This window comes from Baudoinia panamericana (assembly GCF_000338955.1).
Source record: "Baudoinia panamericana UAMH 10762 unplaced genomic scaffold BAUCOscaffold_3, whole genome shotgun sequence".
Taxonomy (NCBI): domain Eukaryota; kingdom Fungi; phylum Ascomycota; class Dothideomycetes; order Mycosphaerellales; family Teratosphaeriaceae; genus Baudoinia; species Baudoinia panamericana.
This window is the reverse complement of record NW_006911259.1, coordinates 559,466-572,533: the sequence shown is the minus strand read 5'-3', so window position 1 is coordinate 572,533 and position 13,068 is coordinate 559,466. Positions and strand designations below refer to the sequence as shown.

The 13,068-nt window shown below is 54.4% G+C and overlaps 8 protein-coding genes across 8 annotated transcripts; 2 read left to right on the top strand and 6 right to left on the bottom strand.

Moving 5' to 3' along the window:
- Positions 1–89: 89 nt before the first annotated feature.
- Positions 90–2,683, bottom strand: BAUCODRAFT_31100 (uncharacterized protein). The gene is made up of 4 exons (XM_007675326.1): positions 2,041–2,683; positions 1,698–1,987; positions 1,284–1,490; positions 90–1,164 (listed from the first exon to the last, which is right to left on the bottom strand). Exons 1-4 carry the CDS (start codon positions 2,183–2,185, stop codon positions 340–342), a joined length of 1,467 nt encoding a protein of 488 aa, XP_007673516.1. The 5' UTR covers positions 2,186–2,683; the 3' UTR covers positions 90–339.
- A 1,609-nt stretch (positions 2,684–4,292) lies between these two features.
- Positions 4,293–5,516, bottom strand: BAUCODRAFT_55598 (uncharacterized protein; the record flags this gene model as incomplete). Its single annotated transcript, XM_007675486.1, has 3 exons — positions 4,293–4,646; positions 4,699–4,980; positions 5,040–5,516. Coding segments are annotated over 3 exons (1,113 nt in total), but the record flags the coding sequence as incomplete, so codon positions are not given.
- Positions 5,517–6,024: 508 nt separating this feature from the next.
- BAUCODRAFT_381853 (uncharacterized protein) lies at positions 6,025–7,415 on the top strand. The gene has a single exon (XM_007675780.1). It carries the CDS (start codon positions 6,188–6,190, stop codon positions 7,256–7,258), a length of 1,071 nt encoding a protein of 356 aa, XP_007673970.1. The 5' UTR covers positions 6,025–6,187; the 3' UTR covers positions 7,259–7,415.
- On the bottom strand, positions 7,415–8,281 carry BAUCODRAFT_381871 (uncharacterized protein). Its single transcript, XM_007675779.1, has one exon. The coding sequence runs from the start codon at positions 8,031–8,033 to the stop codon at positions 7,572–7,574; it is 462 nt and encodes a 153-aa protein (XP_007673969.1). The 5' UTR covers positions 8,034–8,281; the 3' UTR covers positions 7,415–7,571.
- BAUCODRAFT_381870 (uncharacterized protein) lies at positions 8,282–9,032 on the bottom strand. The gene has a single exon (XM_007675778.1). The coding sequence runs from the start codon at positions 8,915–8,917 to the stop codon at positions 8,531–8,533; it is 387 nt and encodes a 128-aa protein (XP_007673968.1). The 5' UTR covers positions 8,918–9,032; the 3' UTR covers positions 8,282–8,530.
- On the bottom strand, positions 9,033–10,400 carry BAUCODRAFT_381869 (uncharacterized protein). The gene has a single exon (XM_007675777.1). The coding sequence runs from the start codon at positions 10,114–10,116 to the stop codon at positions 9,148–9,150; it is 969 nt and encodes a 322-aa protein (XP_007673967.1). The 5' UTR covers positions 10,117–10,400; the 3' UTR covers positions 9,033–9,147.
- Positions 10,401–10,810: 410 nt separating this feature from the next.
- BAUCODRAFT_65171 (uncharacterized protein) lies at positions 10,811–11,824 on the top strand (the record flags this gene model as incomplete). The annotated part of the gene is made up of 2 exons (XM_007675545.1): positions 10,811–11,346; positions 11,404–11,824. 2 exons carry the CDS (start codon positions 10,811–10,813, stop codon positions 11,822–11,824), a joined length of 957 nt encoding a protein of 318 aa, XP_007673735.1.
- Positions 11,825–11,901: 77 nt separating this feature from the next.
- Positions 11,902–12,624, bottom strand: BAUCODRAFT_145850 (uncharacterized protein; the record flags this gene model as incomplete). The annotated part of the gene is made up of 1 exon (XM_007675776.1): positions 11,902–12,624. The coding sequence occupies one exon, from the start codon at positions 12,622–12,624 to the stop codon at positions 11,902–11,904; it is 723 nt and encodes a 240-aa protein (XP_007673966.1).
- Between the last annotated feature and the right edge of the window lie 444 nt (positions 12,625–13,068).

The following is a 13,068-nucleotide window of genomic DNA, read 5'->3' as shown; positions in this document are numbered from 1 at the left end:
GATGTGGCTGAAGGGTACATGATGCTCTCTTCGGACGCAACAGTCATGCGGTATCTTGGACAACAGACGAATGCGAAAAGGTTACGATAATATCGTCATCTTCCTTTATACCTGAGCGATCTTGTCGTTACCATTACATATACAGCCTCATCTACATCTTCTTGGACTGTCCCTTCCCTTCCCAGTCATGGCGCTCATAGAGGCCAAACCCATAACGCCTCGCTGAAGGTTCGATTCGGACAACTGGCTGCAGCTGATACAGCAATGTGCTGAAAGGGTATCGTTCGTAATGCGATGAAACGGTTTTGATGAGTGCGAAATATGAGGCGCAGCGACTCTTCACCGGCTCGTCCTCGAATCAAAGCTCCTTCGCACGTCCGGATTCGTCACGCCAAGCGGCCGGCTGTAATCCTGCGCATCCTGCACAGATATCCGACTGCCACTCCCATCCGCGTGCAAGAAGAGCGCTGAAGGGTTCAGCCTCTGATCGTAGACGAGCGGCCTGCTATGCCGCCTGCCACCAGCGTCCTCGTGAGTGCTGCCTAGCGGACTTACCGGACTGACCGCTTGAGCTTCGCTCGCGGCGGCACTGGCGAAGAACGTGGAGTGCCGCATGCTGTTGTGGCCGGTGCCGTAGATGGGCGGATCGAACTCCTTCTCTGTGATACTTGGCGCGCGGCCGCGAGAGAGAAGGCCGGTCTTGCTAAGTACGCTGACGTTGCGTCGCGGGCTGTTGGGGCCGCTTCGCTTCTGGGCAGCACCCGCCCCTTCAGCATCGTCATTGTCACCTTGCCTTCTTCGCCGCCGGACAAGCACTGCCCCGACAACGAGAGCTATGGCACCTATTAGGGAGGCTATAACGATACCGGCGACCGCGCCACCGGAAAGACCTTTCCGCTGAAAGGTCATGGATTCTGAGCTAGGTGCTGGTGCCACTAGCGGCGTTGATGTGACTGTGTGAGTCACGATTGCCCCGGCAACCGTGACAACCTGAACGCTCGTTACCGGAGACGGCGTCAGCGATGGAGACATCCAGCTACTCGACGTTGTGGGCGTAGCCGCCACTTGTGCGACAGCAGGTGTGAGTGTACTACTCAAAGTCGGAGACAAGGATATCGAAGAAGACGATGACGAACTCGGAGTGGTGGAGCTCGATGGAGGTGTCTGCGGAAGACCAGTCAGCTAGTGCTTTCGATTGTGGGTGTGCGATCGCTAGCAGAGAGTATCAGGGGGGATAACATGATGCTCCGCACAACCGCATAATGAAAACGGTGCACTCATACTGGAGTTACATGAGACACCATGATGCTCGCTTGCTGACTTTGCACCACCGTCTGGTAGATTGTTACACTCACATAGCTGGTGGCGGGATCTTGCGAGGTGGTTGTAGGTTGCTGTGTTGTGGTCGTTTGCTGTGTACTCGACGTTGATGTGCTTGGGCTTGATGTGCTCGACGTGGGTGTGCTCGATGTTATTGTGCTCGACAGCGACTACAAGGGCGTAGGGGTCAGCATTTCGATGCATCATGGGAGACTCGTTTTATTTGAACGGGCAAGCCGCAATGCAACTTCCAAGATAAACTTGGAAGCTCTAGGATCAGTAAGAAGTGCGTTGTTTAAACCATGGAAGCGCGCCCAGGTTCAAACCTGGCGAGGAGATAGTGGGTTGGCAGGGAGAGAACTTGGAGCGTTACTGACCGATTGTATAACTGATGTTGCGGATGTGCTGCTCGGCTGTGAACTCGAGGCACCAGTGGTACCCGAAGCCTTAACGTTAGGCAGTTGGATATACCCGTACAGGCCTGTAGTTGCATTGCCACACTTGTCGTCCGGGTATCCTGGACAATTCTGGTTGCAGAGGCCGATGCTCTGCTGGTCCCCAGGGATGTAATTAGAGCACCAACACTGTTGGTATTGTACTATGGCGAACGCGTAGCTCGATTGACATTGATCGTAGCATGCGCCGTTCGATTGGTAGATGTTGAAGACTTCGCGAAGTTAGCGCTTTGCGAATCAGCTGTGATGATTAACCGTAGCGTACCTGCATTGAAGTTAGAGCCAGTATTCTGGCTCGAACAGTATGTTTGCGAAAGCCCACTGTTGCTGCCGTCGGCAGCGCTTCTATGTATCAATGCAACCACCAACACCGCTACCGGCCATAGTCGAAATCGCCTGGTGTCCGTCATCCTGCCTGTCTCAGTGACTTGCGATTACTTCTTCCGGTTCGCCGCTGTTACGATTCCATGAACGCGAGTATGAAATGCGGCTTTCAAAGGTCTGGTTCGGCGTCAAGCCAGTGCAATTGCGAAGCGAATGTGGTCGTGGTGCTGGGTCGAAGGTAATGGTTGTCGTTTATTGTGGACCGACCCTTTCCGTGCAGTTCCTTTCCTCAAGCAAGAATGAAGGTCGTATCACAGATTGACGTCGCCGTCCCGGTTGGAAATCCGTCGAAAAAGGCCCTGTCATGCGGGAGCTACTAATAGTACGGAGGTGTGGACAGAAGCGTGCCGAGATGATGGTGAGGGGTGAGATCTCCTATGAACAATATTGAAACGTTCGCTGTCAATTCAGATCGAATGTCGTCGCCTTGCAGACAAACCAGTGAAGGTGTCGCTATGGTGAATGAATGAGCAATTACGAAGGACGAGGAAGAGCGGCGGTCGGGGAAGTGCAACCGCTTGCAAGTTCAGAGTTGCTTGCTTCACCAAGTTCCCAAACCGCCTCGATTGAGATCGGCTGCAAGGTTAGCGTGCATTAGGCTTAGGAGATCGTGCCCACTAGCCTAACTAGGTGCCACTTCAACTAATTGAGATCAACGGCTAGCGGCTCGTTCTCCTTCAGGTCCGCTATGTCTCGCTGCGTGCCGTCGTGGCCGATGGATGATAGCAATTTGCGTTCAGTCCGTCAGACGTTTCCAAACACGCCAACAACATCCTCAAGTGCCACACATGCGAGCGACCGTGATACGCAATAACAGCCACAGCTTCGTGCTTGGAGGTGCTGCCGGCCCGTCGCCGCAGCAGCAAGCTGTATCCCCACGGCACTCCCGGTACGCCAGAGCAGCTTCAAACAGGTTTGAGACAGGCGAACCTGATGCCTTCTCCGCAAGACTTGCAGCAGATGCGGAAATTCGTTCAGCTGTCCACGCAAGCACTCGTGGTTGATACCATTCAAAAGCACCACAAGCTTCTCACCTACATGAAGTACATGTATCTAGGTATCCCCCAATGTGGAGCTCCAAGCTTTCGTTGCGCCTCACTTCGGCAGATCTTGACTATCTTAATACATGAACAGGTATCCTTGGTACTCTGGCAACAGCGCAGTGGCTGGCCTGGTGGGCATCTAGACTGGAATGGCATCAGGATCTGGAGTGACCGTTACCCGGAGTCACATATGCATGGTTAACAAGAGCAGCTCGTGCGGCCCCTTTGCCTGCTGCATGTGGATGAAGCGGAGCTTGAACACTAGCCACACGCCACAGACACTAGGCTACATGCATCAAGATGCATGTGTCTCCCTGCAGGATATGAGGCGCTGAAGAAGCCGACATCCTTGCAACGCTCGCATTTGCAGGTGAAGTCGAGCACCTGTGGTCCGCCTAAGCAGCACAGCGGGATGCGGGACGATGACGGTCGAGTTCACTGACGGGAGCATGAGCCGCAGACTGTTGTGCATACAGTAATACGAAGCTGAAGTAAGAATGTCATTATACAACAGCTCCTCCAGCGCCAATGCAACCAAGTGAGATCATCAAGAGCCCATTCAAAACATTCCAGGTCGAGGATCCTGCGTCCTATACGTCGGCGGCCGCAGGCTTTCTGCCTCCCATTGCCTAGTCGCATCGTCATCGTCTCTTCTGAATGCAGGATGCACTTCCTGCGGCCCTATGCCAGGATGATATCCAGTATCCTCGTCGTCAAACTCCGGTCTTCCCGGACCGTAATCGTCAGTCTTGCTCTCCGAAGGGCGCATCTTCAACACACCCACTCCATTTGAACCACCCGCCGCAGGTTTTGAGTTGTGTGGAGCCCCGAGGTCTACCTGCGAGTCATCGCCGGACGCGTATTCGTCATTCGTAGTGGTGTGGTACAGAGGCGCGCCGCGCCCTCCCGCCATCGTCGCCGAGTTCCGTAGAAGGCCTTCCCTATCGTCTTCGACGTCAAGCGACGGCGGCAAATCGTCTCGTTGTCTTCGTTTACTGTGGCTCGGTCTCAGCTCTGTCGCCGGCTCGCCGGTGCCTGCATAGACAGGGCCAACGAAGTCGCTCCCGCCACCAAGCTTGGTAGGATCGGTGTATGAGCGGTCCAGCGTGCGTTTCTTATAACCTACGAACAGCCACCTGAACCCTCTGCCCGAAGCTTTGATAATGTCCCAAGGATTGAACGCATCGCCCATTGCTTTGATACCGAGCGGGCCGCCTTTGTACCTGGGTATCTCGCCGCTGAAGCCAGCACCGGTAAGTTCTAGTGGGTCCTTGCGCTTGGTGCTGTACTCCTTCCACGGAAAAGCGAAGAGATGCAGCACGGCAAAGCCGGCCATCTCGATGCAGAGCATCACGGAGGGAATACCGACTTTGATATCTTGGTAGCTGACTTTGTCGGTAGGCTTCAACGGACCATCAGAAGAAGAAAGCAGGCTGATTACGATCTGTATGCCGCGTTAGCTGTCGGGCAAATCCAATGGCCAACTCGGGTAAGACACTTGCCGATTGCCAGAAAGAGAAGAAGATGACCAACTTAATACATAGAATCTTCAGGAAAGGCTTGTGCTCTGCCAAGTCGTGGTGCAACTGAATGTAAAATTGGATCAGGCAGAACATGGCAATGGTTACCGAGAGGGCCTCGAATGCCACTGTCCAGACATGTGCGAATGCCGGAGATAGTGAAGCTTCGCAATAGAGGCCGAACTCCTGCGTGATCACCGAGACGATGGTGAAGAAGACCCGGACGAAGCAATACTGGAAGACGCCAACCCATATTATCTGTCATTACACGAGTCAGCATGTCCTGGACAATGTCGTTGGAGCTGCGGCAGGCATACGTTGAACCACGTCAACCCACTTCGAGGCTTTCGGAACGGTCCCTTGTTCTCTCCACCCGTGCACTTCTGCAGCCCAAAAACTCCCCAGAACCAGTTGGTAGGCTTCAAGTCCCGAAAGTACTCCTTCTGCTGATGTAAGTCCGGGGCAATATAGTGACACAAGAGTGTGAAGAAGCTTGCGATTGCGAAAGCCTCGTAGCAATCTCGGAGGACCTCAAAGTATACTGCTTTTCGATAGAATAGGTAGCTGAGAGCGCTGACAACGGCGTATATGGGTATCATAAGTAGAATGCGGATGATATGCCGCTGCTCATAGGGTCGCAGGTAGTGGGTTGCATGCATGAATACCAGCCATAGCGCTATGACGACCGCGATCAGGCCAAAGACGGCACACAGGAAGAGGCCAAAATGGTGGAAGGTGAAGCCTTTCCATAATGGTACTTCGTCGATGTAGCTGTCCTCGATGGTGGTGTTGCAGTACGTCCAAGATGTTGTGTTGACCATCACTGAGTGGAAGTGGTGCGCCTAGGCGCTGTTTGCGGGATAGCAGGAGAGTGTAATACGATGGAGAAGTGCTACGCTCGAGTGGTCCTCATGCGCCAGTCTGCCAACGTCCTTCAGCTGCTCAATATGCCTACTGCGCCGAGCGAACACGAGCCTGAAAGTGCGCCTGGAATGCGGTGGTGTGATACGACCTTGTCGTGTGCGGGCAAGCGTCGTGTCTGCGCCGTCTTTCCAACTTGTTCTCCTATGCCTTGTCGCCTCACTTTCCAGCCTGCTCTTTGTCATGTGCTTGCTTGAAGATAAGAAAAGCATAGCGAATACCGCTACCTGTTCCACAGCTGAAGGAGGCGCAGTAAGAGCCAAGCCAAGCCAAGTACGCCCCTGCGGTCATGCTCGCGTGTTAATAGGCCAGATTGGGGCCGAGGCATTCACAATAGCAGTCTCCCTAATTGGCTAAAGCTTCGCTACATGTTAGTTTCAACATTGATTGAATCGTTTCGTAAAATGCGCTCACAGCTGCAAAGACGACAAAAAGCAGTAACTGCAGGGTGTGGTTGATACTCGGAATTCCGTCCAGAGGATCTAGCCACGACGGTGTAAGGAAGTGAGATGTTGTCACATCTGTGGTGTCCTATTGTCTCGTCATGGCCAACAACCTCATCTCCATGGCAGGCTGGTACTTCCTGCCAAACCTCGTCACAGGATACATCCAAACAGCCCTCTACACCCTTTTGATACGTGCTGGCGAACCAAAACCACAACCTGGGGCGCCTCGCTTCATTCAAGACCGCAAGCGCATCTTCACGGCCGTCATCCTGCTCTACCTCCTCTACACCGTCTACGAAGCAGACTGGCAGTTGCGGCTATCCGGCGACTTCTACCAGGCCCTCGGCGTCTCACACTCGGCCACAGAACGAGATGTTCAGTCCCGCTTTCGCCGATTGACCGTTCAGTTTCACCCTGACAAAGTCCCTCCTGGCGCCGACAAAGCAGCGGTCGAGGCCATCTATGTGCAGCTCACGGTTGCGAGGGACACGCTCATTCATCCGGCGAAGCGCTCCGCGTACGATCGACTGGGTTCAGACATCCTGCAGTGGCGACATTGCAAGACGCTTCGAGACTTCATAGTGACTGGCGTACAGCGTACAGCCTTGTACTACGCTGGCAGTGGCAGCGTGCTTGTGCTGCTCGGTGTGCTGGGCTATTTGCAGCAAGGAAAGTTCTGGCGCTACCTGGTGATGGCTGCGTTGCTCGTGATTGAAGTACAAACGGTGATGCGGCCCGACTTTCCGAGAGTCTTGAGTACCGTGGTCAATCCGTTTCTGGTGGCGACGAAACTCAGGTCACCGTACCTACCGTTTCAGATGCTGACTCTGCTGAGGAAGCTCACGATCACATTCTTCATTGCACTTTCACAGCTTGGACCGGTCCTCCAAGGTCCGAATGTACTGAGCGAAGACGATGCCGTGCCGCCACAGCAGCTTGACCGGGTCGATGCCCTGACAGTGGCGGCAGACCAGGAGGTTAGCCGGCTGCTAGGTCTGGAGCTTGCGCCTTTTGCGGGTGGAGAGGCGGCGATGCGAGACTTGCGCACCAGCCTAAAGGAGTGGCTGGTGCAGAATACCATTAGAAACGATCCCGATGTGAGGGCAGCGATCACCAGAACTCTGGACAGACGGAGAGGACAGGCTACTGCCGATGTCAATGGGCAGTAGTGGTTGAGATCTTAGTGACACCCGCCCTTGACCACATCTACAATCCCGCCCCATCCGCGAGCTAAAGCTCCATGGCCCATGAGACCCTTCATCTTCACGGCGACGTCCCGCCCCCGCCTCAACCAACAATACAGATTCACGGGAACCCTACGATCGCTGTCCCAATCTCGTCCGGTGTCAACGACGCACGCTTCGTAGCCTTGAGCACGTTGTTGAGAGCCTCACTTAGCCCCTCCCTAGAAACGTCTGTCTGCTTGACCGGCTTGAGTGGTGAACAATTGTGAGCCTTACAGATAACCTTCCAGGTTGATCCTCAGCTGTGTTGAGTCCAAATTGCGACGACATGTACGGTTCGTATCCGCTGACAGACAGTGTGGTAGCAAAGCAAACGTGCCATCCACTGGACCGTTGCCAGAAGTTTTCGATGGCCAGATCCCACCTTTGTACGCCGCCTTGCAATCACTGTTTGGTCCGCCCACTTCTGCTGCAAGACCAAATTCTGTATGAGGTGCAAAGGCTTGGACACGATGGGGCGTACTGAACAATGCAATTCGTTCTCGGGCGTGAGGCTCATTATGAAGACTAACTTTTCCGGGCAAGAGCGGTGTTCACAGTGCGCAGCGAAGGTGTGTGGTCGCGAAAACGGTTGCGACTCAAGTGAGAAGCCCGGGAAGGCACAAAGCTGCTTGTCATGCGAAAGCTTGTTTGAATCAATCGATCGGAGGCAGATGGACCTTTGTTGAGACTCCACGTTGATTGCGAACCACTTGGCCATGCGTACTTCAACGGTCAAGCTCAGCAGGAGCTTCGGTCGATCCCTTCGCTTCACCTCCACTGCAATTGTCGCGATGTTCCATACCACCTGCTCTTACCCGCAGCCTTCAGTGCAGCCATTCAGTTCCAGGATGCTGCCACCGAGCACATTGAAGCACTGCGGTAAAGCCACCGCCGGATCTACCGCAAGAAGTAGCTTATGGCAGCCTCGATCTCGAGCGAGCTGAGCTCCTTCGATCTTGCCTCAGCGATGACCCGATCGACAGTGTTTGATGCCACCGGGCTTGAGTCCAGGTGTCGACACTCAAAGTAGCAGAACCAGTACTCCTGGCCGCGGGAGACACTGCGGCTGATCGCTCGGTATAACCCAGCATCAGGCTACCGGTCGGCAGAATTCTTGACTTCCTTCCGGTTCAAGCCGATTCATTGCGCCGAGTAGACAGCTTCGAGTACCACCGAAGTCCAAACACCGCTGCTGTATGTGCTTGAAAGAGGCTGCTAGCCTGGGCGCTCAATGCCGTGAATGGCTAGGTGTCTAACATTGTGTACAGATGGCTGCATCAACGGCTGCATGGAGGTCACGGTGCGCTGATCTCCTTCTGCGCTACTGATCTTGAACGTTGAGTCCTTCCACAACTTGTCATACGACGAATGATGGATGGCCTTCACCTCGTGGTAGATTACCGAGCATGTCACCAGGAAGGCGTTCGACCATCCTTGAGCCTCACATAGCTCAATCTCGTCACCCTGCGCGTAGTCGGTGGCAAGGTTAAGGTGGTAGATGATGTTGCGGAGCTCACGCGCGACCTTAAGGATGTGAGACGTCTGCAGAGTCTCCTCTGACCTGGTAGCTCCTCCAGTGGTTTCATTTCCTGTCATGACCATAGCTAGAAGACAATGGCTGATCTCGACGTGCAGATCGCTAAATCCTGACGGCTAGGGACAGATCCGTATCGAGCGTGAGTGCATGAGAGGTGGTGTAAGGCCGATTAATGTGGTCAGGGACCGAGCCGACCAACCCGCGAGGAAGGCACGACAGATGTGGCAGTTGCAAGCAGATGTTATACATGATGAAGAACGCACGGTCGGACTACTCACAGCACGTTTCATGTCACCTATTGCGGCGCCTTGACCCGCAACAACTTCTCCGAGTTCTTGTAAGCGATCATTTCCAACTGCTCCCTCGTAACCAGTCCACTCTCTTCCAACTCCTCCATCCACTTGACACCATTTTCATTCTTCTCGAACGGGTAGTCAACACTGTACAGGATGTGGTCGATCTTCGTATTGTGCAAGATACACCTTAGCGGATCCAGACTCCACACGCCCGATGTCGTAATCCAGATATTCTCGTCCCAGACTGTCTTCCATTTTCGCTTTAAATCACCCCAACGTACGCTTAGCTTTGAGATACGATCAAGCATGAAGGGTATCATCTCGCCGAAATGCCCAATGATGATCTTTAGCTTTGGGCACTTGTCGAAGAGACCTGAGGCGTGCAGTTTCAGGACGTGCACAGCAACTTCGTTGTGCCAGCCCCAACCTGAAGCGGCTAAGCTGCGACTGGCGCCGTCGGAGATGTTGCCGGCGTATCTTGGTCTCATGTCTTCGGACGCCCAGGTCGGGTGGATGTAGATTGGGACGTCCAACTGCTCAGCCATTCGCCACATATCCACGTATTCTTCGCCTTCGTAGGTTTGGCCGTTGACGTGGCAATCGATAAGTGCTCCGACGAAGCCTAACTGCTTCACGGTACGTTCGAGCTCCTTGGCGCTCGCCTCGGGATCAGAGCAAGGTAGAACAGCGAAGCCGGCAAAGCGAGACTTATTCTTCTTGATCGCTTCGGCTAGCTGGTCGTTGGCTTCTCGGCATTGCTGTGCGTTAAGGGTACCGGGAGCGTGGGAGACGACTTGGAGGCTTACTTTGCCCTTTTCCATGTAGGAGAGTCGAACTTGATCGAGGTCTGTCAATTGCTCCTCCAGTCCGGGTATGGCTTTGAACTGCTCGACGTAGAGGTCATGGAGGCTGTCGCCGCAGGCGGCCGAGAAGAAGTGTTCTTCGAGCGTGATGAGTGGGGGCACCATGATAAGAGCCGATTATACTTGACCAGGTGAACAAGAGTGGCACCGTGAAGAATAGGAGAGATTGTAGTACTGCTGCCGTTGGAAGACCATGCAGTGGCAGTCATCCAACAGCTTCGAGAACGACAGCTGTGCGAATGCCACGATTGACCAGGGTCGTATAGGTGAAGTATCGAGGTGATGGACTGGTAATGATAGAACGGCAAATTATAAAGCTGCAGTATACACTCGGCTGGGATTTGACACTTGACCTTCCACTGCCATACAAAGCGTAGCGTAGGTGACGGAGGATGATGGGGCTGAAGGCTGTGGATCAAGTGGAACTTGGTCTACGTACTTTACTTTACCTTTGCATCTGTTTGAGGACACTGAGCTTGCGGCGAGCTTCCTCCCGTTATTCCTCTGCAAACAAACCCGAATGCCGACGCCTCACACGGATCGAGACCTTGCAGTATATTATCTCCTTCGCTCGCATTTGTCAACGGCGAAATATCTATACCATCACGAGCTGCTGGTTCTGGAGTCAGCCGTCAGCACTCCTTCTCAAAAGCCGAGGTCCTCCGCATCAACTTCAGCTCGTTACCGAACACCACAGGCGAGGTATAGGTCGCATTTGGATCGGACTGCTAGACTTACAGGCAAGTCAGCAATCTCACAAATATCGCCTCACCATCTTGCTTCCCTTAGCAACCTCACGATGGCATCTCCCTCCCCCAAACGCCCCTCCCTTCCTCTCCCCTCCTCCTACTCCACCCTTCCATTCACAGAGATCCGTTGTCACCATGTTCCCGCTTCCTCGCCCGAGCCCACGCGCACCATCCTGCTTGAGCTCTACCGTCCCAAGAACTACAATGCCTTCACCGAGACTATGATGTCCGAGCTGGAGTACGCCTTCACCCTGTTCGACGTAGACGACCGCGTCAAATGCATCGTCGTTACAGGCCATGGCAAAATGTTTTGCGCTGGCGCTGATCTCGTGCGCGGGTTCATTGGCGGCAAAGAGGAGCCACGGGATCACAGAGATGGTGGTGGGAGGGTAGTGCTCGCGATCCACAGGTGTAGGAAGCCGGTGATTGGAGCGTTGAACGGGAGTGCAGTCGGTATTGGGATCACGATGACGCTGCCAATGAGCATAAGGGTTGCGTACAAGGACGCAAAGATCGGATTCGTGTTTGCGAGGAGGGGTTTGGTTATGGAGGCGTGTAGTAGCTTCTTCTTGCCTCGATTGATCGGGTGCGTGTCATATCTAACATCGCGATGAAACTGATTTCCTTCGCTGACGAGACCAAGCATGTCCAAAGCTCTGCATCTGACGACGACTGGGTCGACATACCCAGCCTCCCATCCCTTGCTGAATACGCTCTTCTCGGAGATCGTTGACACCCAGTCTGCGGTCCTCCCGCGCGCCCTGGAAATCGCTGACGAGATCGTCAAGAACACCAGCACCGTCTCAACCTTCCTCATGCGAGAACTCATGTATCGTGACGCCGGCAGCGCAGAGGGCCAGCATCTCTTGGACAGCCGCATCATCTATGAGCTTTTCGGTAGCAAAGACAATACCGAGGGCGTGAAGGCTTTTATGGAGAAGCGAGCCTTCAACTTCACCGGAACCATGCAGAATGATGCTCCGGCTGGGTGGCCATGGTATCAGCCTTCTGATACGAGCGTAAGGCCCCGGCCGGAAGGGTATAAATTCTTACCTAAACTGTAGTTAGGGGCGCAATCACAATCCTGTAGACTTCTCATAGATGCCCAACTTACTGGTGGCACCACATACGTAAGATGTGCTCAGGAGATGTCCGCCTTTAGCCTCACTGCCAGGTCGAAGCTGATATTAGGCCTAGGTGGCCCAGGCTGCAGCTTGAAGCCCGCAAGGTGTCGCATGAGGCCCTCCATCCCATCGCCATCTTCCTCATTGCCTGAGATACCTGTGGCTTCCGTACACTGCTGAAGCCTTGCGTCGCGCCAGGGATCGATGGTCAAGATCCGGAGGGTGTGGACCACATCGCCGAGAATGATTCCGAGCAGGTCTTCCCGGATGTGATGCTCACAAGTCCTCAGCTTGTCAAGGTCGTGCGATGCGAACGGGAGCACAGCAGTGGTGGTATACATTCTCGCGTCATGATAGCCGAGGGGGCGAGTGATGCCGTATGCGAGCACCCTTCTCGACCACTGGATGCTCAGCATAGCGTGAATCTCCCGCATCCTGCCAGGAGCATGGTTGCTCAGCTCCCCGAGGTGCAGTAACATCGCCAGGGAGTATGGTGTGGATGCGTGGAAGTCGACCGGCATTGCTTCTGAGATTGTGGCGGTCCAGTTGTGCCTAATAAGGTGGACGCTGGACCGGTAAACTTGACCCGCTGGGCTCGCCTGCTCCTTGCTGGCTGGCAGTATCCACAACGGGATGCCAGGAATTTCGAAAAACTTGCCCTCCTGCCAGTACCCGGAGGAGGCGTTCTCGTCGTCGCCGCCGCTGCCCTGCGGTATCGATGTGGTTGGGATCATGTCCATGTCAGGCACCGGCGCGCCTCGCACGCTTCCTGCCCTGTCTCCATGCCTGCCTGCCCGCTTGCCTGTGCCATGGTGTACATATGAGCCGATTTACGTACCTTTACTGCTGGGATGCCGTGTAGTAGCAAGCGTGTGCAGCGTCTCAAGGTTGGTGCGAAATGTGAACATCCGAAGAGAAGATATTCTCACTTATCCGCATTTGGAAGGTGCGCTAGTGTGGTTGCCATGTAGACTGGCACCCTCAGCATCCCAATACGCTTCGCGAGGTACGAGCTGCTGGGCTGCCGATAAGGGCAGATGTAGCCTGCAAGGTTTAGGAATACGTGCTTGCACACTGGTGGCATCCCGGTTCTAGGAGAGTTGTGGAAGTCGCCGAGTCGCCGGTGTGGTGTGCTCAGACGTGCAATCGTTTGGAGATGTCTGGCCTGCCTGGCAGCATTCCTA

Bases quoted from the DNA above. Each gene is read 5' to 3' on its own strand.
- BAUCODRAFT_31100 (XM_007675326.1), bottom strand. From the start codon at position 2,185: ATGACGGACACCAGGCGATTTCGACTATGGCCGGTAGCGGTGTTGGTG. The intron at 1,988-2,040 runs GTACGCTACGGT...AACTTCGCGAAG, and splicing joins TGGCTCTAACTTCAATGCAG to TCTTCAACATCTACCAATCG. The intron at 1,165-1,283 runs GTATGAGTGCAC...GGTCTTCCGCAG, and splicing joins TGGTGTCTCATGTAACTCCA to ACACCTCCATCGAGCTCCAC.
- BAUCODRAFT_381853 (XM_007675780.1), top strand. From the start codon at position 6,188: ATGGCCAACAACCTCATCTCCATGGCAGGCTGGTACTTCCTGCCAAAC.
- BAUCODRAFT_381871 (XM_007675779.1), bottom strand. From the start codon at position 8,033: ATGGCCAAGTGGTTCGCAATCAACGTGGAGTCTCAACAAAGGTCCATC.
- BAUCODRAFT_381870 (XM_007675778.1), bottom strand. From the start codon at position 8,917: ATGGTCATGACAGGAAATGAAACCACTGGAGGAGCTACCAGGTCAGAG.
- BAUCODRAFT_381869 (XM_007675777.1), bottom strand. From the start codon at position 10,116: ATGGTGCCCCCACTCATCACGCTCGAAGAACACTTCTTCTCGGCCGCC.